Source organism: Mesoplodon densirostris, chromosome 4 (assembly GCF_025265405.1).
Source record: "Mesoplodon densirostris isolate mMesDen1 chromosome 4, mMesDen1 primary haplotype, whole genome shotgun sequence".
NCBI lineage: Eukaryota > Metazoa > Chordata > Mammalia > Artiodactyla > Ziphiidae > Mesoplodon > Mesoplodon densirostris.
The window spans coordinates 160,441,141-160,467,899 of record NC_082664.1 but is presented as its reverse complement, the minus strand read 5'-3'; the positions used below and the strand labels follow the sequence as shown (position 1 = coordinate 160,467,899).

Genomic DNA, 26,759 nt, shown 5'->3' with positions numbered 1-26,759 from the left:
AATGAGGTACCCATCCGTGCGATAGCCTGACTGATTCTAAGATGCGCTTAGCTTAGTGAAAAAAGCCAGACTGACAAGGCTAAGTAAGGTAGGATTCCACTTAGATGGTATTATAGAAAAAGTGGAATTACAGGAACAGAAAGCAGATCAGTGTTCCAGGAGTTGGGGGTCTAGGAGGGATTGATCACCGAAGGGCCGGTGCAAGGGCATTTTGGGGGTGACAGCACACTCTGTGTCTTGATGGTGGTTATGGCTACATGATTGTGTGCATTCATCTGACAGCCCTGCTTGCCTAGAACAGCACACCAAAAAGTGAATTTCCCTCTATGTGAGTTTTTAAAAATGAATTTTAAAAGTAAATAAAAATAGGGCTTCCCTGGTGGCGCAGTGGTTGAGAGTCCGCCAGCCGATGCAGGGGACATGGGTTCGTGCTCCAGTCCGGGAAGATCCCACATGCCACAGAGCGGCTAGGCCCGTGAGCCATGACCACTGAGCCTGTGCGTCCGGAGCCTGTGCTCCGCAACGGGAGAGGCCACAACAGTGAGAGGCCCGTGTACCGCAAAAAAAACAAAACAAAACAAAAACAACAAAAAAAGTAAATAAAAATAAACAGAGAACAAAGGGAAAATGCAGACCATTTCAGATAAAAGAAAACTGGGAATTCATCACCAGTGGACCTTGCACCAAAAGAAAAGCTAGAGGACAGACATCCTGCTGAAGGAGATGACCCCAGGTGGAGGTCGCCGTCTCCTTTCACCCTCAGATACGCCCAGGAGGACGTGAGTGAGGAGCACAGGGACGTGGGAGGAGTGATCGGTACCGCAGTGATTCCGAGGTTGGAAGGACGCACATGGAACTGGGAAGTCAGAGGGGACTCACCCTCACGCTCATTCAACAGATATTGTTAGGCACCTGCCCTGTGCCCAGCGTAGTTCTCATTTCTGGGAAACAAGCGAAGGGTGTGTGGTTCTTTCCTCATGGATGGTGGGGGAAAGACTAAGCAGGTGCACACGCCTGTCTGTCTTATCAATAAATCTGTGTGCGTGCGCGTGCACGTGTGCGTGCGCATATGTACATCTCTGCCGTGCTTGCTGGCCACTCTCTCGCTGCGTGTTATCTGGCTGTGGTATCTGCTGGCTCAGTGTCAGTTCTGTTTCTCTTTCAGACGTCATTCAGCCGGGGCTTCACACAGAACATGAAACTTGAAGCTGTGAACCCCAGGAATCCGGGAGAACTCTGCGTGGCCTCTGTCACTGCTGTGAAGGGGAGGCTGATGTGGCTTCACCTGGAAGGTACTCACAGTTCATAATCGTTCTGAATTCAGGGTCCACCTGGAGAGGGCAGGGTGCAGATGACGTCAGCACTGCTCAGAAGTGCCCCTTTTGCTTTCCTTTTATTTCAACTGTCTTAAATTATTCAGTGTTCTTAAATAAGTGAAACTAATCAAATATGAATTTGTTCAGAGGCTCTCATCTTAACTAATAATTTCATGAAATGAGACTCTGGTACAATAATTATGTTTGGAGCACAGTGGTCTTTGTGCATCTCTGATTATAAAATCTAATGTCACAATTAAATTAATATGAGTCACTAAAACTTGGTATTTGAGGTCTTGGTTATTAAGAGGATAAAATTATATGTTTGCATTTTACTGTGAATCAAACCCTTTACTTTGGTTTCTTTCGTAGATGTTTAATTTTTCCTTAAAGTAGTAACTGGACATGACTTTCTCCCCAAATATATAATAAACAGAATTTAGGCTTGTTTGTTTAATGATGTTTAAACTGTTCTTCATAGCTGCATTTTATTTCTAATTGTCCAGATAATTCACAGAGCCATGCACTTTGTAAGCAGAACCTTGATCAGATTGTGGGCTTAGATAGGAGACTGTCTTTTTCAGATGTTATATTTTCAGGGAGGAAGAATTAAAATGAATTTGCTCTCTAAGGTTGTGTCCTCTTTCTGTGATTTAAAATTCTTTGGGTCTTTTGTTTGTTTGTTAGTTGTTCGATTGTTTTTCAGTTTGACAGCACTTGGTAGTTATTTCAAATGAATATGGAAAAAGAATAAGATGCTGTAGATGACTAATGAAGTGATGTTAGCTTTCCTAGTCCAAATTTTAAATTTTATGACATGGTCAACCACCATTGGAATAGAAAGTTTGGAAGGTCATAGAATTGGTGCCAGTATCTTTATCCTCTTTCGTCAGTAAACAAGTCTAAAAAAGCACTGAAGGTTCTTTGATAGGCCTACCATCTAATAAATATTATAGTCTAAGAGATTGGGAGGGGCAGAGAACAGTGATTTTAGCTGAAAGTCCAGTGTGTTGTTAATTCCCAGAAAATAGTTTAAAACATAACTATGGTTTAGGATTTCAAAATCAATCTGAAATAAAAGGAAATCCTCAAAAAGTTGGTAGCTTAGTAGATTTTCGAGTAGAATGGCCTCGAGTTGGAATTAGCCAAAATGTAGACACACATGTCATGGTGATATTTCTGTAGCTACTGGAGTAGGACGTGAACTTACTTTCATTACTGCATATAAAGTTGAATCAACTGCTCTTGGAAAAACAAGATCCCTTTGGTGATTTGGAATCCCTAAATTGAACTTGCTACCTAATACTGTGCTAAGCCTAATATTATGAGAGATTAGAGTCTTGTTTACATGATTAATTTGAAAACAAAAGTGGTAAAGTTCAAGGCCCATGTTTCATCACTATTATTTAGCACATGACAGTTAAAATTCTCTGGCAGTCATAATTTATTTAGCAGTTTGTACTTCCAAAGTGCTTTTAGCTGTTAATTACCTAACAGAGAGAGCAGTAAGAGTGTCCTGATTTTTATAGATGGATAAAGTAGCTAAGCCATTAACATGTGCCTGAGGTTCGGTTTCATTGCTCTTGACATCTTTGTTGCTTAATTCAACATACCCTACAACTTCCCAATTCTTAAAGAGAATGATGAGCAATGTCTAGTGTATATTTAACATTTTTGACAGTCTTGCTTTTTCTTTGGTTATAAACTTCTGGTTTTATAGCAGAGAATTGTAAATCAGCTCATGTCAGCTCTTTTTCTTATTCTCCGGAGTGCTTTCATTGGGAGTAATGAAAATTAGTTAACATTAGGAAGCAGGTTAGGAAATTGATTGTCCATTTTCCCAGACCTTACGTATTAAAAAATTCAAAAAAAACAATCTGTTGAATATTGTTTACCTGATGCTGTTGGTCAACATTATGCATTTGCCTCATCAATTAAAGTTAAAATTCATTCAGTCTGCTGATCTTTCTTGAATTTGGTGTTTTGGGGGGAGTTCTGTTTTGATTTTTGGCCCTTCCTGGACACTGACCTTTTAAAGTGACAGCAAGCTTAATGGCACTTACTTCTCATTTTATCTCCAAGTTTTATGTATTTAGTGTTTTCTTTCCTCAATCCTGGGGACAAAATGTTAGAGATTCACTCCAGTCACTTTGGGGCAATTAAATTATTTTTACGATGATGATGATTCTTATTATAGACCGTTTATATGACAATTTATAACGTACTCCATACCAATTTGTTAGTTATTTTTATGTAATAAATTGATTTGAAGTATTTTCAACACATGGCTAATTGACTACGTTTAATAGTTAAAAAAAACATTTTAATTTAGTATTTGACTTCTTTTAAAGTCAGATGGTTCTTTAAGTGCCTCTAAAGGAACTGATGTTGAAGAGGAAGCGATAAATCAAATACGTGAGATTAGTGTAATATTATTTGGGGTGCATATTTGGGAAGAATGCCAAGTTCTCAAAAACCACTGACAGCGAGCCAGGGCCGTTTCTGATGATGGGGTTTTGTGTTTGGGAAAGGACGTTGTGATGTGTTCTCTTATGTTAATTATCTGCTCTAGGTTATCATCTCTACAGTTACGAGCATTTTTTCATATTCTACGAATTACATTCAGTTTTAGTACCTCTCGTATCGTAGCCCCACACACTGGCTCACACCCTGGTACATCTGCATCTCACAATCCAAGTCATGTTACGTTCATTGGCGATCATTTTCTTACGGGACAAGTAGGGTGTGGGTGTTCTATTCACTCTCAAAGTGCATTCATTCACGAAGAGGGTTGACATCTTTGCGTTGCCTTCCTTGGTTTCTCTTGTCTCTGTTATTATTAATACTGTTTTCCTCCCGTTTCAAAGAGCTGTGATACGTATTCCCTTTATTCCCCAGTATTAGGTATTTCAGCCTTTTAGCTGAGGCAGAAAATTCCTTTTATGTCATAAAAAGTATCACAACCTGCAGGCTTCATTTCCACTGGGTTGTTTAGGTCTTTTATTGATGCCACTATAGGAATTTGTATAGAGAGCTTAGAACATGAGCAGCAAATCCTGGTTTTGACATTGGGAGGCCTGTTAAAAATGAAAAGAGGAGGGGGTTCTGGAATGGCATTTTTGCACTTTGAACGTGGGGAAGGGATGGTGGCCCTCCCATCATTTGTTTCCTGGGGCTTTCCCTTCCGGTTTGTTAAAAACAAACATACAGAGAACAAAAAAATGAAGATGACCCAGAGGTCATCAGGTCTGTGGAGAAGTACCAAAATGTAAGTTCAGGGAGCTTAACTCAAACCATCAACTTAGGTTATTACTAGCATCTCATGATCTTTACTTTTTGCTGCCCTCCGAAACAAAATTTAGAGAAAATAAAATTTTTCCACAGTCAATACTATCAAAACATAGTGTATAAATTTCAATCTGTGGGTCTGAGCTGTGTATCACTTTGGATGGTAGCTTTTTGAGGAACCGTATCCTTTCACCGTGAACTTCACATCGCCATTGACAGGGACCGAATGTGCAGGGACGTGGTCCCTGATTTCCGCAGGAGATGACCATCGCGAGCCATGCGTGGGCTCTTTAAGTAGACTTTCAGCGTAGGTGTTTAAACACCAGCGACAATTCAAGGATGGATGTGATCTCTCCTTTTCCCTCTTCAGAAACGCATACACTCTGCAACTGTCCAGTGGCATTTCTGATGTATCTGATTCGCTCCCAGCTTCTTGGCTGTAGGGAGTTGGATCTCTTGGCACTTTGTACTCTGCTGGTTTCCTCTGCTTGCTTTCAGTGTCATTCACCTTTCAACGTTGGAAGGCAGCAAGCAGCTTGCAGAGACCATGTCCTTGCCTCCTTCACCTGATACCAGCGTCCTAAGCCAGCTTCCAACTCTGTTATTAGGAGTGCTGGCGTAGGGGTGTAAACCTTTCACTTTTGATGCGTGGACTTTCCCACAACCCTCTCTTTTTGCCCTTGTCTTTCCCATGTGCTCATTGGTCGTCTGGTGTTTCCTTCCCTCATATGGGAAGGTCAGAATTCTTCAACATCCTTTATTTCCCCGGTTCCCGTTCAACCTCCTCTTCCTCTGTGACTCAAGCAGCGGTTCTGTGCTGACGTGTCCAGATGCCCAGCGCTCACAGCAAACACGTTCAGAACTCCTGTTTCCAGCTACCTGCAGAGCGTCTCCCTGGGGACGTCTGCGTTTCCCAACCGGAGGCCACTGTTGTAACCCCTGTGTTTTCTCTTCTCGACTTTCCCATCTCACCCAGAGGCACCATGATTCTACCCAAGTTAGACACCAAAAAGTCATCCTCTTGTCTGTTTGCTCTCCCACTGCCCCCATGACCAGTAGTGACTCCAGGGCCCCCCACCCCCATCTCTGTGCTCTCCCTGCCACACTCTGGTTCCAAGTCTCCATCCCTTCCTCTTAGGATGTCGGTAGTCTCTCAACTGCTTTCTCTCCCATCCTCATAGAGCAGTAAGGCTTAGCTCTGTATAATACAGCCCCTACCTTCTTCCAAGTATTCAACGAGTCTGTATTTCTCACAGAGCAAAGACTCAAATTGTATAACTCAGCATTCAGCCACCCCCTCCCGACATGCACATCTGCTTCCTAGATGTGTGATCTTGAGTACTTTGTGAACTTAGACTCTCCTTTTTCTTCGTGCAGTTCCATAAAATGTAGGTAACGGATTCTGCCTTATAGGATGGTTATGGGTGAAGTCCTATCTATAAGGTGCTCGAGTTATGCTGGGCGCATCCTAGGAAGTGGAGGAGGTTGATGAGCAGAAAGAAGGCAGCACCCTTCCATTTCAGCCTCCCCGCCTGGAGCCTGTGCACCAGCAGAGTGGACCCCTCGTGTCTGTAAACATCTGTGCTCTTTGCCTTTTATCACACAGCACAATGTTTGTATGAGAGTTCACGTGCGCTCTGCTCGCTAAAGGCTTGCTGAATAGATACGAGGAATAAATAAAATCGGTGTCCCTTAACGAGAAAGCGATTTAAGATACGAGCAGCCCCTTAAGAACTGCTGTTTGGCTAACCGAGTTTTGAGACAGTGAGATGTTTTTTACTTGTAAGCTAAAATTCAAAAACTCCTTGGTCATTTTTTTTTCCGTGTGTGCTTGGTTCAGTTCCAGTAAACTACCTTCTGCATCATAACACACGGGAGTCCTATGAAAGTGCACATTACTGGGGCTGCTCCAGACCCATGACTTCCGAGTCCTGGGAACAGGGTCTGGGAATCTGCATTTTCATGTCACCCTCCCCGGATGATTCTTTTGCACGGAGAGTTTGTAAAGGCCTCTAGGAGATCAAATGGGCAAAGAAACTCAGGTGACACAACCTCTTCTGTCTAGGAGACCAGGTGCAGAAAACGGCTCTTTAAGCCTTTTCTGTAATTTGTGATAAAATCAGGTGGTTAATAGCGTTTTGCAGAGACCTGCAAGAATGAAACAAGGGAAAATGCAAATGTGAAAGTAATTACATTTCAAGTCAGTGTGGGTGGTTTTTAAATCTTTAAAAAGAGGTATGGGCTGCAGGAGACATTTTGGGGAGAAGCTGCTTTAGCAGATAGGGGTATATATGGGAGCAGGACCTGTATTCTTGCACAGTTAAGGAACGTGGCCCAGAAGTGGGTGCTGTCTTTGAACAGGCTCTGAAGACTCCCAATCAGTTACACAGGTTCTGAGTGGTCAGCGACAGCCCTGGCTCTAGCTTTCTTAAGCAAAATGGGAATTTGGGGGAAGGCTTTTGATGGGAGGCTGGAGGGGGGGAATCTCCTCTCCAGAGGGCTTTGCAGCAGGAACCAAAAGAAAGTTTGGGCTTTCAAGCTGCCGTTGTGCTGAGTGTGACTTCTGACTGACCACGTTTTCCTCACGAGCCTGCCTCAATTGCTTTCTTAGGCTCTGGAGCTAGATAGCTTAGGTTCGAACCCTAGATCCCCCTCTTACTGGCCGGTTGATCTTTTCCTGACCCTCAGTTTACTCATCTGTAAAATGGGGATGAAAACCATCCGATCTCTTTGGGTCGTGAGGATGAAACACTTAGAAAAGTATCTGGTCCAGAGTAAGTGCTGTAAGAGTTTGCCATTCTGTGGCTGAATCTCTCCCTCCACTCACACATTTAGTCCCATTCCTGTTGTTTTCCTTCAGATGGCTTCCTATCACATGTCGATCTTGCCAGCCACAGTTTTGCCGTCTCTTGATTCCTTAGGAATTTATTCCAGAGCTGACAAGGGATCTCTGAGATCTTGTTCTGGGGGCCCCCGTCTGCAGGTGGAGGGCCCAGGATAGATGGCGGGTGGGGTTTCCAGCACCCAGTTCTTGCTTTTCTTTCTTCCAGTGCTTTACCTTTTCATCACACACTCGAGCCCATCACAACTTGGTGTAGCCTTTAACTCTTGATGAGGGCGCTGGACGAGTCCCTCAGTCCCTCTCGCCTTTCTTCCTGTGCTGGCTCTCACCTGAGATGCAGGGACCATTCGGATTCTATTAGTGTAGTCAGTGAACATCACGTACTTCCTCCGTGGCTGCTCCTAGCCTCTGCCCTCACAGCCCTCCTGCCTCTGGTCCCACCAGCATCTCCACTGGTGCTCGCCCAGGCTCATTCCCATCCATAGTTTGCTGGGAATGAAGCAGTTACTGCTGTGAGAAGTTTGATTGGATCGTGTTCCTAGGAAGATACTTTAGCATCATCACAGCCATCCTCTTCTTTCATCCTGAAGTTCCCAATAGAAGGGGCCACCGATTCTATCACAGTGCCCTGCATCCTCTGCTGGGTGAAGCTGTGATAGTCTCTGCAGACAGAAGGGCAAGAGGCACTTTGTGGAAGTGGATGGGATGCGCTGGTCTGAGGACAGAGTCTCAGGATATCGCAAATTGCAAAACCATTTTAAGGTTCCAAAGTGATTCCTCCAACTTTATATGCTGGTACATGGGCCCTGTGAGTATGGAAAGTCTTTCTATTAAACATCATAGTTTAATTTCCTTTTAAGGTAACTTGTCCTCCCTTCATCCGACCTCTGTGGCCATACCGTGTGAGAGCCTCCTTTCTTCTCTGAATAGCTTTGTTGTGTGGTTGTCATTGTGATGATGGCGAGGTTGTAGTTGTAAGATAGGTAATTCATTCACAAGGGCTGAAAATACATAAAGTATCTTTGGTCATATTGTCTCCCCCCACTCCTGTCCCTCAGGCCCTTTCCCAGCAGACACCCACTGAATTAGGATTTTTCATTTCTTCCAGATTTATCTCATGCACATGTAAGTATGTTATTTTCCCCTTTAAAGCAGATGGTAGCATACTAAATATACACAGTGTTCTGTGCCCTGCTTTTCTTTTGCTCAAATATACATCTTTATGTATAAATATATAAAGAGGTTTCTCATTCTTTTTTATAGCAGCAGGATGGATATTCCATTATAGGAATGTACTGTAACTTATTCAAGTATGGCCCCGTAGATGGAGATTTAGGCTTCCCAGTGGCTTTTGAGATGAAGGTTTTGGGTAAGAATGAATAAGTAGAATCCATGACTTGATGCAGCTGAAACAAAGTCAGAGATTGAGTATGGCCTTGTGTTTTTCATCGGACATTGTTCTATAAAATGATAAGGCATATTGCAGAGGCCCTTAGTGGAGTATCTCTCCACATAGGTAGTTTTGGCCATCCTAGAATAATCAAGAAGGAGCATTGGCAACATTTTAATGACTTATTTTGTAAGCTACTGAGTCTCTAATCTTGGGAAATAATGAGTTATGTTTTAAAAAATTATTGTGAGTCCAGCCATATATTTCTAGATTCATAAGATGGATAAAAGGAAATAAAAAATTAGTACTCATCATTCAGAAGAGGATTGGAGAAGTTTCAGGTTCACAGATACTTTCCTGGATGATAAACACCCCACTTTTCCATCAGTTATTATTTAATAGATGCCTTAATGGGCCAGATTTGGGGGTGGAAGGAAGGCAGGACTGTAACTTTCTTGAGAACATGGTTGCTGACACATCTGTAGCTCCTAAGTGTTTGTTTACTTGAACGGAAAGCATGATCAAAGAATATTAAAAGTATGGTAGGGGCTTCCCTGGTGGCACAGTGGTTGAGAATCTGCCTGCTAATGCAGGGGACACGGGTTTGAGCCCTGGTCTGGGAGGATCCCACATGCCGCGGAGCAACTAGGCCCGTGAGCCACAACCACTGAGCCTGCGCGTCTGGAGCCTGTGCTCTGCAACAAGAGAGGCCGCGATAGTGAGAGGCCCGTGCACCGCGATGAAGAGTGGCCCCCGCTTGCCACAACTAGAGAAAGCCCTCGCACAGAAAAGAAGACCCAACACAGCAAAAATTAATTAATTAATTAATAAACTCCTACCCCAACATCTAAAAAAAAAAAAAAGTATGGTAAAGATGGCCTTAGAAATATATGAATGTATATATTGTTATAGAAGTGTATATGTTAAAGCATTAGTATGAACTAGCAGAACACTGGAAGATAGAAATAATTCAGGAAGGAATAAGCTATAAAGTCACTTTATGCTCCCTTTTGAAGTACTTCTTTGACCTTGAAAATCTTTTTTGTACCTAAACAGAAATCTGGAAATACAAATGTATCTAGTAGATGAATTCAACCTGTGAGCAAAATTGCTGAGTAGCTAAGAAATATGCTCTATCTTTGTGTTTTCATGAGTCTGAAGCTGAGGCTGTGCCTTGTGAATTGGGCAACAGCCTGGTGACCCTCTTCATTGGCCCCTCTGCAGAATCCAGCACGCTTCTCGACAAGAAAATTCACTTCCACATTTGAAGCTACTTGGAGAGTTTCTTTACCTTTTGTCTGTTGTGGACATCTTCTTGTGTATTTGATGATTTCTTTGGCAAATAGATTAAATATTGTCTGAGTCCTATCACACAAGACAGAAATGCTTTCTTTCAGTCAACTGTGTTGGAAAATAATCTCTATAAACCTCCTTGTGTTCTTGTAGCTTACATATCCTTCAAATTATAGGAGAATTCAGTGAAAAGGAAGTTAGGATTGATCATCACAGTAATGACTTTTCTCTGAGAACAAATCAAAAGTTCAGCGTGACTAATGTTGATGATAATACGTATGTGTAAGTATCCACTGTCAGAGTGTTCAGGGCACTTTGTCTACACCAAAATAACGTTTTAGCGCTAAACTGAGTACCTACCTTTATCAAAAAATGTACTCTAGGAGCCAGCGTAGCTAAAATGGTTAGGACCTTTTGTGTTTGCTGGTATTGAGCTTCAGGAAGTTATGTTTTGAGGGGGATGCTATTCCAAATTCATCAAATGTCGTGTGATGGAGTTTCTACAGTGTTATTTTTGTCTTGATTGGCAGTGAAGAAACCAAAGCACAGCAAGATTAAGTGGTCAGAGCCAGGGAGTCATTCTATTAATAGAGCTCTTTCTTATCTTTTGATTCTTAGTTCAAGAGTGTCTTCCCTCCAAGAGTGTTTTTAAAGAACTATTGATTCGGTGTAGAACTAGTCCTTTTCACTAGTTTGCTGGGTTCTAAATTTAACTCTCTCAGTAAGCAGAGCTCCTTGGAACCTTTGCTCATATTACATCCAGATCTTTTCTCTCTTTCAGAGTCTCTCAGCTGTGATGCTGATTTATCACAGGCATCATTATGATTATGAAACAGGAGGTGATACGTAGGCACATCCCCACTAAAGAGACATTCCTGTATAAATGATTTTTGTGTGAAATGGCGAAAGTATGCAGGTCGCAAACTGAGTTCAAAATAAGTGACTTCCATCACAGGATCAACGAACACGTTCCCTAGGAAATTGTGCCTTGATGATCACTCCTGATAACTAGTGTTACTGAGCCCTACTAGTTCCTTTTAACTGGAGCATTTAACTTTCATGGGTTGAAGGTTGACCTCTGCTTGGTGTTGGGTGAAGAAATCTTGTCACTTCCACCCCACAAGCTGGACCACCTTCCTTAATTTCAAAGCTGTTCTTAGGAAAGAAGTAGGCTTGTTCCTTCCAGCCTTTCTAGCTTAGATGCCAGTTGTCCCCAGATTCCTTCCTCTTCCTTCCATTTTCAGGGGGAAGTAGCTCTCCTCTCCAGACCCCCACTTCACGTGAATGCCTTGTACTCCTGCTACTTTACATTTCAGGCATTTGTATCTGTTGTAAGATACTGTCGGCTTTGTGTTTAACATTCAGAGGAATGTCTTCCTCCATCTCAGGGGTGCCCTGTGTTTTCCCTCCTTCTTCTGTGTCTTTGTTGGTAAAACCTGTTTTCACCTGCTGTCTTGACTCCTTGCAGGCCTGCAGAGTCCGGCTCCAGAGTTCATTGTTGACGTTGAATCCATGGACATCTTCCCCGTGGGCTGGTGTGAAGCCAACTCCTACCCTCTGACCACACCGCACAAGACAGTCTGTAAGTATCGCCCTGCTCGGAGCCCAACTGGGTAACATCTGGGACTTGGGTGAATAAACAGGCAGTTTGGTAAAGATAAGTTAGTGGGGCCAAATTGTAAAAATCAAAAAAGGTTGTTGATTTCACACAGAGCACCAGTACTTTTGTCTCATTTATCCTTTTAATGTCTGCGTGAGATGAATATTCGGAAGCATTTCCCTGGTTGACAGACTAAGTCACATGATGAGTCAGAGAGAGGATCTGGAATCTTCACTCCCCATTTTGTGTACAATTCGTGATCTCGATTGGAAAAAATTTCAGCTAAATACTATATGTTTGTATGATCATATCTGAGAAAGAACTACTTTTCCTCATGAGGTTTACCCCAAAATAATCATAATTGGTCCCAATAATTTACTGACATAGATATAAACACTTAACTACTCTGAGCACTAACTAAACCAGTGAGATTTCAACTGGACTTTGAAAAGTGCATTATAAAATATCTGATCACAAAAATGCCAAATTAAAACAATATTAGTAATTAAACAACACAGCATCACACACACACACACACACACACACACACCACTTAAATACCTACAAGTGTGTGTTTTAACATATATTATTGTAGGTCATTTTCCTGAAATGGTAACCATTTAAAAATCTTCAAACCTAATCAATCTCGGCATTTATTACTCCCCACAATGGGTAACAGAAGTATTATTTTAAAATGTGAGTCCTTAAAGGTAAGGGGCTTTAATTTTTTGTGAAATATATATTTCTAATGTTTTCTTTATTAATTTATATGCTAGCTGACTTCTTTGTAGCATCCTACCCTAAGGTCCGCTTATGCAGATGCTCAGAACTTTGCCATAAAGAGAATTCCATCCCATAGTCGGCTTCCTGTTCCCTGATGTCAACAGATTTTGAAGGACACTTAAGAGACCTACTACATATTCATTACAAGTTGGATGGGGCATTATCCATGTGAATCAAAGTAGGGGGCCCAGGTTATAGACAGGCGGATTTTAAGGGATTCTTCTGTACCCCATACTGCACACTGAATCTGATCCAATAACAGTGACATCACTGTCCCTCACTTTAAAATATTTCTAAAAATTTGAGCTTAGAATAATGATTTCAGTCTCAAGGGCATTCTTTTTCTTTTTCTTTTATTTTCACTTAAAATGACACGGTTCCTTGGCTTTCAGCCTCCACAGCCACTGGGCAGGTTCTCCCCAGGTTCTCCGGGTTTGGGCCGGATCCCCTGTGCCTGGTTGTGCCTCAGAAAGAAATCTGTGCCCTGATCCTCTTCCTCCTTCCTTCACATGGGTTTGGGAGGTGATGAGCATTCTGAGTTTTGAGTTTTTCTGGATGAAATCCCACGGGGTTAAGATGAACATAATGATGTTTCCTCTCTGTTTCGCACTTCGCTTCCCGGTCTGTTGTGTGTGGCTTCTCATCAAAACATCACACACTTCACGCATCTCACCGTAATTAGCAAAGACTGAGTTAGGCAAGTTAGTCTACACTCATTTTTCACTTTAGAGATCACAGAGTTCATACTTTTTAGTAGTAATTACAGGCAGACCTCTTGTCACAGATACTGCGTTTTTTACAAATTGAAGGTTTGAGGCAACCCTGCATCAAGCAAGGCTATGACACCCCTTTTCCGACAGCATTTGTTCACTTCGTGTCTCTGTGTCGCATTTTGGTAATTCTTGCAATTTTTCTAACTTTTTCTTTATTATTGTATTCATTGTGGTGATCTGTGATCAGGGACTTTTGATGTTACTACTACGACTCACTGAATCTCAGATGACAGTTAGCATTTTTTAGCAGTAAAGTATTTTTTAATTACGGTATGTACATTGTTTTTTGACATAATGTTATTACACACTTAGTAGACTACAGTATAGCGTAAGCATAACTTTTATATTCACTGGGAAACAAAAACGTTCCTGTGACTCTTTTATTGCGATATTCACTCTATTGGGGTGGTCCAGAACTGAACCCACAATATCTCTGAGGTCTGCCTGTACTGGATTTGGATACTAAATAAAATCAAGAATAGATAAAATTTGAGTCACTATTTCTCTTATTTATTTTTGTTTTCGTCTTGTTTCTCACACGTACATTTTGCTTTGAAGACACAAAGTCTAAATGAATCTGCCAAACTCTGACAGCTTTAGAAGTTCTGTTAGAATTAATTTTTGCTAATGTTGGAAGATGCAGGCTTATCTCTGCCCAAATTTATATATGCCAGAAGCTCTGGTCTGTCTTTGTGAAGGTGACTCTAACCAGTTATAAATGTAAACTGGAAATGTTCTTAACCCCAAGTTTATTATTGGCTGGTTTATGTCACTATTTGACAGACGTATATGTTTGCTAGGCACCAATCCTCCTTTTAATGATAAAAAGTTGTAGTTTATAAACATGCCTCTAATCCTAATTTGGGAGCATGCTGCTATGGTAAAATTTTTTGACTTATCACATTTTCTGTGGGGAAAAAAGTCATCTGGGTAATCATGTTTATACCAATCCATCTTACCAGCTGTGTTCCTGGGAGGTCTGATATGTGTGCTCTTTTTCTTTTTATTAGAAGCACATTTTAGAATAAAGTAGCCAGTGTAGTGATAAAGTTAAATGTACTAAATTCTATTTAGATTTCATTTCTGAAAAGTCAAAGTCTATTTTATGCTAGAAGAAATTAAGATAGAATTGTGGCCTGAATGAAATAACTTTTCAGTTTTTAAATTGTTACTTTAACACAGACAGTTCTATACCTACCGAGCCATTTAAAAAAATGCTTCTTCCTCGCTAGCTATCAAAGCTGCTTTTCTTCTTTTCCCTTTTTGCCTGTTTTACAGCACAAAAGAAGAGAAAGATCGCAGTTGTGCAACCGGAAAAACAGTAAGTTTGTTTTTTCACAAAAACTCCGTGGTAAACTCTGAAGTGTCTTTCAAGAGGATGGGAAACAGGGCTGTTTTCAGTAGAGAGCTAGTCAACACCTAGCACGGTAGTAGAGAGGACAGTAACACATAGCTCCTGTTATTTATTGTGCAGCTGTTACGTGCAGGACACAGGTCTTGCTTCTAAAGCAGTTTCTTCTCCAGATCGTAACTTACCACCTTCCTCCCAGCTCAGCTGACCTGAAGGATGCCCATTGTCCTGCATTGCTGGTAAAGGCACTCTGTGCCCATGGTTCTTAATGCCCTCAGGGGCCCCGCAGAGCTGCCCATCCAGGCCTCGTCTCTGCCCGCTCTCAGCCCAGTGAGCTGGAGCAGGTTGCTTTATTTCTCCCCATCTCAATGCCCTCCTCTGTAAAATACCCATTTCCCAGGTGTTTTAAGAAGATTAAATTAGATTCTATGTGAAAATGTGTGGGCCCTCCATTGCTGAATAAATGTAGGTTACGCCACATTTCTGTTGTAATTTTATGAGGAAGGAGGGTGTTTGACAGCCTGTGGACAGGCCGGCTGTATATTTTTGGAAAATCGTCACTGTTGGTAACATTCTTATATATTGGAAAACGTCTGGAATATACTATGATGCACATCCCTTACCAAATCATTATGTTTTCTTAGTAGACTGTTGGAAAGGGAGTTGAAAACAGCTTTTTTTTTTCATGTACCTGAATTAAAACTTAAATAAAATGAAATTGAATAATAACTGCATTGTTATTTGATGCAAATAACAGTTTTCTGGGTATTCTTTTTACAGTTCTAACAGTGCTTCAGGTTAATCATCTCACTCCAGTTTTATCTGGATAACGTTGAAATAGAGAGGAAAAACTAAACTAACAGTCACATCACGGGGGCCAGATTTGAATTCATGACTCCTCAATTTGCAGTCTGTGGATCAGTGGTTTTCACCCTTTACTTGCATCTGTCGCTAGACAGCTCGTTAAAACACAAGTTGCTGGGCCCCTTCTGCAGAATTTCTGACTCAGGATGTCTGTGGTGGGGCCTGAGCATCTCTAGGTGTAACAGGTGATGCTGATCTGACAGCTGGGGGACCCCACTTTGGGAACCAGCACCATAGATGACCCCACTAAGATCTCTCATTACCGTTTACTTGGAGTTTACATAGTTTTCCAGCTATGCGGTTTCTACACAGCCAACCTGTACATCCCCGGGAGAGCCAAGTTGCCTCTTTTCCCCCAAGGTGACAGTTTTTATATTTGTTCAGCAACGTTTTACTGAACAGCAGCACAGACTTCCGTCTTAGACTCATAAACCTACTTCATACTTTAAGAATCATCACTTCTTAGATTTTCTTTGGAGATTTTGTTTTCAGTGCAGCCATGACCCACACAAGCATGGACGCCAGAAATCAAACGTCAAGAGAAAGTCATTGATGAGAAGTCTGACTTTAATTAAAGTTAGTGCAAGCTGACTTTAATAGTCAATGCAAGCTGACTTTCTGCGTGTCCTAAATATAATTAAGGACATTATTATAATTCTGTAACAAGTGACAAGTCCAGGAGTGCCCTAGAGGAATCTCAGTGATCAGTGATGACTCCTCCAGGGGCTGGAGACCCATAGGCTTCTTGGAATTATTGTAAGACTTGCCCGCAAAGATCTTACCTGTTGTTATACATGCACACATTGTATCTGACCACATTGTTAGCTTAGATTTCTCTAATAGTTGCTTTAAGTTATGAAAAGACTTTGGAAGGTACCGTGAAACCCATGGGAGTTTTTTCTTTATCCACAGATCGTCATCCACAGTGCCTGTTGAGAAAATACCTCACGACCTTTGTTTATTCCCTCACCTGGACACCACAGGTAAACGAGCTACTTAGGACGCCCTGACACTTCCCAGTATGTCGCTGTGACTGGAGACATGGATATATTTTTAGTTCAACATGAGAATACTCAACTTTGAGCCAACTGTCTTTTTTTCTTTCTTTTTTTTTTTTTTTTTTTTGCGGTACGCAGGCTTCTCACTGTTGTGGCCTCTCCCGTTGCGGGGCGCAGGCTCAGCCGCCATGGCTCACGGGCCTAGCCACTCCGCGGCATGTGGGATCTTCCCGGACCGGGGTATGAACCCGTGTCCCCTGCATTGGCAGGTGGACTCTCAACCACTGCGCCACCAGGGAAGCCCCAACTGTCTTTTTTTCTTGCTGCTTATTTACAGATACCTACTCTTTTTAAAAATTTTTCTAAGCTAAATTCTTGGTGCCTCTTCTTTTCTGCTTCTTGGTCAGTAGCTCTGGACACTTCCCGTGGTCTGAGGAAAAGGGTCCATGTGTTACTGGGAAATTACGAGCCCAGTTAGGACTGTGTATCACGAATAATCATGTGGAAAAAGAAGGAGTTGAAAATATCGTTATTAGGCATTTCTCTTTGGACATTTTATGCCAGTTGCACTTGCATGTTTACACTCGTGGTTAATCCTTAGGTCCCTGTGGGCTTTTGAATTGTTCCCTAAAACCGTCTGTTTGAATAGCTGGTTGGGAACAGTATATGTGTTTTGATGTATGAAGTCCTGTGTCTTATAATAACCTTTAAAAACACAGACGTGAATTACCCTTTGACCACAAATCTGATTATAGACATCTTTGTACATTAAGTAATGTATTTGATTAAGAATTCTTTTTTCCAGCCCAAACGAAGCCTGTTCTGAATTCCAGGATTAAAACCTATATACCATGGAAGAATCCTATTAGGCAAAGTTTTCTTTGTAGTAAAGAGAGCGGTTTTGTGAGTAGACTTACTAAGGTTGTTTTTTCCTAAAGGTCTGGGCAGAGTAATCCTGTCCCCAAATTACCATGTAAATGCAGCTATGGACTTTTTTTTTTTTCCTGTTGTATAAAATTCAAACTTCAGAATGGTTTTAAAAGAACCATGTCATCTTTCAGAGTTGGTAATTGTTATTTTACTTCTTCTGTTTTATACCCAGAAAAGTAACATGTCTCCCTCCTTACCTGTTGGTTCTCAGTTGAAGTCCTGTGAGAACAAAGCTTCCCAGACTGTCAAATCACCATCCCAAATGAATAACAAGTTTTTATACAGAAAGAAAGTTTTCATACTGTTAGTGCAGCTTGACTTGAAACAGTGGCAGGAGAAGATGAATCTCAGCTGGCTGTGTGACCGCAGTCCGTGTGTGTAGACGCCAGGACGCATCCCAGTGATGACAGGGATACCTCACCATTTAGTTGTTCTGCTTTTTCCCCATGGCAGCTTGAGACACAATTAGATCAGCACCTTGCCCTTTTTCTTTTTAAGTGGAAAGGCTAATGAGGAAGATGCAGAGTTAGGCCCCTGGGAGGCGCGTTTCACATCCATGGACTGGCAAAGTGAGGAAGCTTGACCATACCTAGGGTTGGCCTGGGTGTGGGGCAAAGACTAACAGATACACATGATTATATACAAAATAGATAACCAACAGGCACCTGCTGTATAGCACAGGGAACTCTACTCAGTATTTGGTAATAACATATAAGGGAAAAAAATCTGAGAAAGAATATAGATATATACATACATATGTATGACTGAATCACTGTGTTGTATATCTGAAACTAACACAACATTGTAAATCAACTATACTTCAGTTGAAAAAAAAAAACAGGAACTGGGCAGTGCTTATTCGAGTGTAATTTGGGTCCCTGTGGTGAATAGCTTGGCCCCTTCTAGTAAAACGGTACACAGACCCAGTGGCTGAGCGGCTCCACCCCTTGTTGTAGACCTGGAAGAATCTCTTGTCCTTACGTAAGCAGGAGTGGATTTTCACAGTTGCGTTCATTAAGGCACCATAGGTAATATTTAAAAAGTAGAAACAACTAAATGTCCATCAGTAAGAGAATAGAAAATTCAATTGTGTTATATTCACACAGTGGAATACTACACAAAGTGAAAAGTGAATGAATTTTCTGGATATACATTTACCCGTTTGGGTGGATCTCAGAAACCTCATGTTGAACTGACAAAATGTTGCAGAAAACCTTTATGGAATATTTTAAAAATAACCTAAGTATCCTGAATTGCTTGTGCATACACATATATGTTGTGTGGTAAAGTTTCTAGACTCGTGGGAATGGTAAATGCCAGCTACAGGGTAGTAGGTTCTTTCTGGGGCGTTGGGTGCGGGATTTCCTGAGGTAGGTTAGGGGAACTTAGCTATGTAACTGGTGTTTTTCTCTTAAAGCTACGTTGGAGGAGACCTTAGTTGTCACTGTCTTATTTTTTGTGTTTTGTGTGTTTTGAGTCCTGCGTCATAAACAGAAAGGTTCATTTATATGGTAGAAAAAAATAATCAGGATTCCTAAGATATTCCTGTGGATGTAAACCGTTCTGATATGAAGACACAGTGCACCTCTGGGTAGTTTTGCCAATGCAGGGGGTTATGCAGGTTTCTCCGGTCCGAAAGCATCAGCTGTGTTTCTCTTCCCCGCAGGTACCGTCAACGGGAAGTACTGCTGTCCTCCGCTTTTCATCAACCACAGGTGTTTCTCGGGCCCCTACCTCAACAAGGGGAGGATCGCAGAGCTGCCTCGGTCGGTGGGACCAGGCAAATGTGTGCTGGTCCTGAAAGAGGTAAAGCACAGCCACAGCCATGGGGGACTGGTCTTCACGGGGTGGTGGCCACGTGGGCACAATCCCTGCAGCAGGGGCCATAGGAATTTGAGTCCATTCAGGCAACATGAACCATGACATGCACCTCTTTCCTCTCAATCCTGTGAGCTGGAGGCTGGCGGTACAGAGATAGAAATGGTGTTCCTGCCCCGGAAACACTCCCTGTCTAGTGGGAGGGATGTGCCTTCCACCCCGAGTCAGGGAAACGCTGCTCTACATTTGAGTAAAGTCTTCTGTGAATCATCGCTTTTTTGTTTTAAAAGATGGCCTATTTTGAGCCTTTGTGTAGGTACATTCCTGTTTTTTGTGACAAAAAAGCACCCCCCAAACATCAAACTATACCATGATGAGTGTGTTTTAATTCCTTGGGCACAACGATCCAGTTATCCATTTATCCGTCCATTTATCCATTGAACAAATGTGTGTTCCGCAACTTCTGGGAGCCAGGCACGGCATCAAGCACCAGGTTAAGAAATAAACACCCCCCGGCCCTCTGCCCGTTTGGGTTTCACGGTCCTCTTGGGGAGATGACATAATTCTAAGTGAGACGTACAGTCGGGTGGAGGCTCGGTGGAGACCAGAGCGTGTGGTCTGGGCGCAGGGTGGGATGTGATGGATCTCTGGATGTGACACTTGATCTGAAGTAGGCAAAGTGATGGCGCCTTGAGTGCACAGCACAGATAAGGCTGCACCGGTGGAGTTCAGGGTGGTCACGTATGGCTGGAGGACAGCATTTGTCCTTACGTATAGGTGTAAAATTCACTGGTATAAAAGAGTATGTTGGGCTTCCCTGGTGGCGCAGTGGTTGAGAGTCCGCCTGCCGATGCAGGGGACGCGGGTTCGTGCCCCGGTCCGGGAAGATCCCACATGCCGCGGAGCGTCTGGGCCCATGAGCCATGGCCGCTGAGCCTGCGCGTCCGGAGCCTGTGCTCTGCAACCAAAAAAACAAAGCTAGGCCAGAGCAGTCTTCTGATGACAGGAACTAGTTTTTTTGCTGATGTTCAGAAAATGCATGAGGCAGGAAAGAAAGAAAGAAGAAAAGCAAGCACTTCAGTTCCGTGAATGCAAGAAAAACGTAAGTCCCACCAAACCAGCGTTCATGCTAATACTCCTGCTTCAGCCCAGGACCTGGGCATGGTTTCCAATTGCATTTCGCTTACAGAGAATGAGGGCAGTAGAGCAAAGACGGAGCACGTTCGCTTCTTCAGGCCATCAGGGATGTTAACATTTTTCTGTCTTTGGAAAATGTACAGTGATGGCTGTTTTCCCTCTGTCTGGTTCTTGGAGAAATACGTAAGGTCTGTGGGCGTGGATGTGGAGCCGGCCTTTGGAGAGGGGTCCTGAGCGCTGAGAGGGCGGTGGACCAGAGGGGAGGAAGTTTCTGGCAAATGGGAGGATGAACGCATGTTCACTTTCTGGGCAGTGACCATCCTGAGCTTGAGTGGGGCTGAGGGCATAGGGACCTCGATTCCAGAAGGAGGGCGGTGGAGGGAGATAGGCAACCTCTAAGAACAGGAGCCCAGTCAGGTCCAGTCACCTTGAACAAGGGGCTGCCAGCGAGTAGCCTGGAGGGGAGGGGGCAGGTCGAGCCCATCCACAGCCCCTCAGGTCCCCGGGGCGTTTTGTGGGACCCCCGGGTGCAGTCGCAGGGAGAGTGGGCCCTGTGACGACAGACAGGAAGTGATGGTGTTTGTCATAAATGAAACTCGCAGGATCAGGATGGTCGCCGCCACCCAGGACTGTCCTTTTCTATCCCCAGTACTTTGCCATGCACGCCTGCCCCAGTCACGCCAGGGTCTCCCCGAGTCAACTAAACTGCAGGTCCCTGGGGGCCCTCGGTGAACTTGGGAGGTTTTGCATCCCACACCTCCCACGCCTCTGAGATCATCAGCATCGTGGGATGGAGTCTTGTCGGCCATTCGCAGAGGCATTCAAAGAACTTCTGCTTCGTGCTTTATATGCAAGCTCGTGAGTGGCCAGGTCCGTGGTATTGACTTTGTCTACAGTGCAGTAAGGCAGACGTTGTGTGCCTGTGTCGGTGTGTGACAGAGAGAGAGAGAGCTACTGAGCACAGGAGGAAAAGGTGGGGGGGGGGCACCTGATGTATTCACTCCTGTCCATGTGTCCTGTGATGGAAAGTTCAGCTTCTAATGCAGACACACAATGAGATGGGAGAACACCGACCGGGTCCTCCTGGCAGAAATGGCTCTGAAAACACCTGCTCAGGAAGAATGAGAGTCTGTGTTTTCATAGCAACTCTAAAGGCCATGGGTTTGAAGGCAGCCTGCCAGGATAAAATCCCACGTGGCTTACAGAGATTTGGGGGGAGCCCAGGGCTTTTCTTAAACATTATTTGGTTTAAATTATTTGCGGCGTGTAACCTCTGTTTTTAGCAAAAGAGAGGAACGTATCATTTTCGGTGGGGAGTCGATAGGAGTCCTTTTTCCCATTTTCCACATCACCTTCCGACGCGTGAAGCTACAGGTGCTAACGGAATTGCTCCTCAGCAGCAGGGGTGACCTGTGTTTCACTTGCTGCCTTTGGGCAGCAGGGTTTCAGCCGTTTAAGAAATGAACATTTATAGAGGGAAAATCGACAGGTTGTGCCTTTTCTGTGGAAAAGCAAAAATACGGCACTGGATTTTTATTGCCTTTTCTTTCTGATGTGGAACTTAGGAGAAAGCAACATGAGTCCTGGACACTCAGGAAACTTTCTGGATCCATGAGCCTCCCTGGTTGCTTCTTTCCCTCTAGCACAACTGTCTGCCCCACTTAGTGGAGATCGCCAGGCTTGGGACCTCTGACTCACCCTGACACTGAGGGACCAGTCTGAATACGACGGGCTAAGTGGATAAGATAAAATAAGTGAGGCTAGACACAGCCCTGCTCCACCGAAGGGGGAAAGTTGTTCCTGATTCGTAAAATACAGAGACACACATGTGCACGCGTCCACTATCCTCCCCTCACTCCACCCACCTACCCATCCATCCATCATCTGTCTATATCTATCTTTCTATCATTTATCTCTATATATCATATTCACCCATTCATCTCTCCATCATTTTTCATCTTTCTATCCATTAATCGTTATCTATCTATCTATGTCTAATGTACCTAAAAGAGTCACTCTGGGGCTTCTCTGGTGGCGCAGTGGTTGAGAGTCCGCCTGCCGATGCAGGGGACACGGGTTCGTGCCCCGGTCCAGGAAGATCCCACGTGCCGCAGAGTGGCTGGGCCCGTGAGCCATGGCTGCTGAGCCTGCGCGTCCAGAGCCTGTGCTCTGCAACGGGAGAGGCCACAACAGTGAGAGGCCCGCGTACCGCAAAAAAAAAAAAAAAAAAAGAAGAAGAAGAAGTGCTGCGTACTCCATTGATACACTGGGGACCTCTGGGGGATGTAGGATAAATGTGACTCCACTCCGGGAAAAGAAGCACAGCTGCTACAGTTCGTCTGAAACCCAAACTCCTTCTTTGGGTTTGGAGACATGTTTTAATTAATATTCTCCATTTAAATCTAGTTACAAAAATAAAACTCTGCTTGTCTGTCTGCTCTGCAACTCGCCGGGCCTCTAATTGTATCGACAGCACAGGTGCTCACATCAGAGTCTTGTCTCATTTTGGTCCTCTCGCACTTTATGTATCCCATCCACCTGGTGAAGCCCTACTGATGGAGAAATTGCTGGTTAGGCAAGAGAAATTTTTTATCATTTTATTATTTAAAAAACCCATTCAGGGCCTCCCTGGTGGCGCAAGTGGTTGAGAGTCCGCCTGCCGATGCAGGGGATACGGGTTCGTGCCCCGGTCTGGGAGGATCCCATATGCCGCGGAGCGGCTGGGCCCGTGAGCCATGGCCGCTGAGCCTGCGCGTCCGGAGCCTGCGCGTCCGGAGCCTGTGCTCCGCAACGGGGGAGGCCACAACAGTGAGAGGCCCGCATACCGCAAAAAAAAAAAAATAAATAAATAAAAAAATAAAAAAAATAAAAAAATAAAAAAATAAATAAAAAAAATAAAAAACCCATTCATAAAATTATCTCCATTTCATCTGATTTTGAAATTGAAAGAAATCATCTTTGAGGCCCATGAGGGCCTTTGATGGTTCCGATTTCTATAAAGAGCTAATTATTGTAACTGGCTCTTGGATAGACTGCAGAGCAGAAAGGTCTGCTGTAACAGTGAACATGTTGAGGGGGGGCTCCTTTGCATCCAGATCCTTCTTCTGACTTCACCAGAGAGAGAATATCCTCCTTCCTGTTTCCCTGTGGGCCAGTCTCTCTCTAAATGTTTGCCCTAAAGAGGCATCTCCCACCCTGGCCACTAGAATTCAACAGATGACAAACCTTTGAGGTCAGGAACCTGTCTTTTTTTTTTTTTTTTTTTTTTTTTTTTTTGCGGTACGCGGGCCTCTCACTGTTGTGGCCTCTCCCGTTGCGGAGCACAGGCTCCGGATGCGCAGGCTCAGCGGCCATGGCTCACGGGCCCAGCCACTCCGCGGCATGTGGGATCTTCCCAGACCGGGGCACGAACCCTTGTCCCCTGCATTGGCAGGCAGACTCTCAACCACTGCGCCACCAGGGGAGCCCAGGAACCTGTCTTTTTTTGTTTTTGTTTTTGTTTGTTTTTTGCGTTACGCGGGCCTCTCACTGTTGTGGCCTCTCCCGTCGCGGAGCACAGGCTCCGGACGCGCAGGCTCAGTGGCCATGGCTCACGGGCCCAGCCGCTTCGCAGCATGTGGGATCCTCCCGGACCGGGGCACGAACCCGCGTCCCCTGCATCAGCAGGCGCACTCTCAACCACTGCGCCACCAGGGAAGCCCAGGAACCTGTCTTCTTTCCATTAAGTTAGCCCAGCCTGAGCTGTGGGAGCTCATATTTGCCTTCTGAAGTGTTTTCTAATTTTAACACTCAGAGAACTAATTTTCCTATTAAGTGGTTTCCTGCATTTTCAACATTGTTACAACTTTAATCGTATGATATAGTTGAGGTTGGAAACCATCTTAGTTACTTTCGGTGTTTGGGGAGAAGTTTTCATGATAGTGCATGTGAAAGGAAATAACGGAATTCCGTGATTTCACGAAGTGAACAGAAAAAAATCCCATCGATTTACGGAATCCTTTGAGTGCTGACTTTGTACCTGAAAGGGCAGGGGCAAGAGAAGGAGACACGCATTCACTGAGGGGCTCCCGGGTACCAGGCGCCTGGCGCTGTTTGCTTCTGCCCCTGCCGACACCACCTACGCTCTGTTCTATTTGTCTCTTCCGCCCTCTGGTGACCCTTCTCTCTTCTCCTGTAACTGACTCACTCACCGTTTGCTGAGCAAACGTTTGCGCCTGATGGAGCAGAGGTAGGAGAACAAGAGGTGCAGCAGGACGGGGCCATGGAATACACTGTCGGAGTCCTCAGAGGTTCAGAGAGATGGGAACGCAAATCGGATTTGAGAATTAGGTCATCGGTGCCCTTCAGTTTTGTGCACCGCTTGGAGAAGAAGCCAGATTTGGGTGGGTTGAGAATTGAAGATGAAGAATTTAAAAGTATAGACTTTTTTTTTTTTTTGAGAAGTTGGGTTCTGAAGAAGAGGCGGTAGCAAGAAAGTCAGGAGCTTCGAAGGAGAGTTATTTAGCGAAGGTGCGAGACTGAAACATCAATACAGGCCAACGAGAATAGAGAGAGGAAGGCTCAGGGAGAGTTTATTTTGTGGGTGGATGAGGACTGCTTGGATATCAAGAAGAGGGCTACCTTAAACACTTTTCATATGCCGAGCTGTTAACCTCCTTTATTTCTCACAACATCCTTGTGACAGGGGAGAAAATCTCTTCCTCTACCCTCTTAGGTTCTGTATGGAGGGCCTGTAAATTAAACTGACAAAAGACAGATTAACAGGAGAAAAGGGTTGAAAGAAATGAAAACAGAAAAGAAATTAAAAACCAAAGAAGCCATTAAGCTTGAGATTTTTACATACCATTTTAATAAAAGACAGTACATTGTGGAGAGGTGATCAGACAAAGGGAAAGGGGTCTGGGCTCCAGGACTGTTAAGTATATGTGGGAATCTAACGGAAGATAGGGTTTTTTTTTTCCTAGTAATATTTATTTGTGCAGAGTCATCTCTGGGCCATCTTTGTTTCTCCAGTGACAAGGGTTGTTTTCCTCCTGGTCCAAGAACAGGGAGGGGGACGCTTTCACAGTGTTTTAGGCAGAAAGGGGGAGGGCAGAGAGTTCCTGCAGTGTCTTCTGTTTCTCAGTTGTGTCAGGGCAAAATTAATCCTATGCCAAAGTGGCATATTTTGAGGTGACAAGTTCTGACCCCCTTCATTGTGAACCAGGTAAATGGCAGCACCCCCATTATACAGATGAGGAAAGTCAATCAAGCATCTTGCCTAAGCTTGATTAACTTCTAAGGGGTGGACCTGGGATCCCATCCCATATCTGTCCCAACTTTACAAAGGCTATTGCTTCTCTGCTATAATATACTGTGGGGACTTCTGTGTAGAAGCATGTTCCCAATAAACATTTCATGAAGCCTAGGAAATCCAGTGAGGCATTGCTCTAGCGCTAATTTCCTCCTTGAGATACTCAAAGCAATCCTAATGCCAGTTTATTGGGAAGAGTGTTCATCAGCCTCACAGCTAATATCCTGTTAGTTAATTGGGGGCAGGGTCTGAGCTACCCTTTGTGATCAAGAGTGTAATAACTTGAATTCTGATGTTTTGCAAGGTACAGTAATTCAGTCTAACTTGGGTCATAATAACAGCTGTCAATTTAGTTATTTTCATGGAGTAACTATAATACACTAAGATGTCAGGTACATAAATTATTCAGCTCACAATTCCAAAGTTTTATAGAGAGCTTGTTGAATTTAGAGACAAATGATGTGACATTGGGAAAAGCCAGGGGAAAATTATTCAATATCACATGCCTTTTACGATTTAATTGCTGCCTGTTTCCACTCTGAATTGAACTCTGGAAGGCATTTTCTTTTCACAGTCACAAAATGCATTTCTTTATGCAGCAAATAAGATGTAGCTCTGGGGTTTTCTCAACGAAACACAATGAAAAGATTCAGTTGAAACTTTATTGTCTGTTGATAAACACTTGGTGCATGATTTCAGCCAGTTTCAAATGGATTTATTTTTAAACTCGGTTTCTGTAAATTGTACTGACAGTAAATAATAAAATCAGATGATTATTCTAATAGAGAAAACAAACACAATAGAACTGCTTGTATTGCTGTGTCCTGGCCTTTTAGCGTCTTGGCTGAAACATGTTCTCTTGATGGGCTTTACAGGGACCTGGGAACATAGCAAAATGCCACCCAGGCAAGAAAAAGACAGTTGTCATGCTGACTGCAGAGTATAGAATATTTCAAGATCGAATCCTCAGTTATGAGAAGGCTTTGTTTCTCTTAATTAAATCAGGGTGCAGACCACACCAATTACATTCCAGAACACACCAGGTACATGAAAACTGGGACTTGAAAATTTCTGCAGCATACT

At 43.5% G+C, this 26,759-nt stretch overlaps 1 protein-coding gene across 2 annotated transcripts in view; it reads left to right on the top strand.

The window, feature by feature from the left end:
• SFMBT2 (Scm like with four mbt domains 2) overlaps positions 1-26,759 on the top strand; it is a 205,376-nt gene that overhangs the window by 157,526 nt on the left and 21,091 nt on the right. For both annotated transcript variants that reach the window (XM_060095412.1, XM_060095411.1), the window contains exons 11-15: positions 1,166-1,292; positions 11,598-11,711; positions 14,564-14,606; positions 16,413-16,483; positions 19,095-19,234. In XM_060095412.1, coding sequence (XP_059951395.1) covers positions 1,166-1,292; positions 11,598-11,711; positions 14,564-14,606; positions 16,413-16,483; positions 19,095-19,234 — 495 coding nt within the window. The remainder of the gene's footprint in view (positions 1-1,165; positions 1,293-11,597; positions 11,712-14,563; positions 14,607-16,412; positions 16,484-19,094; positions 19,235-26,759) is intronic.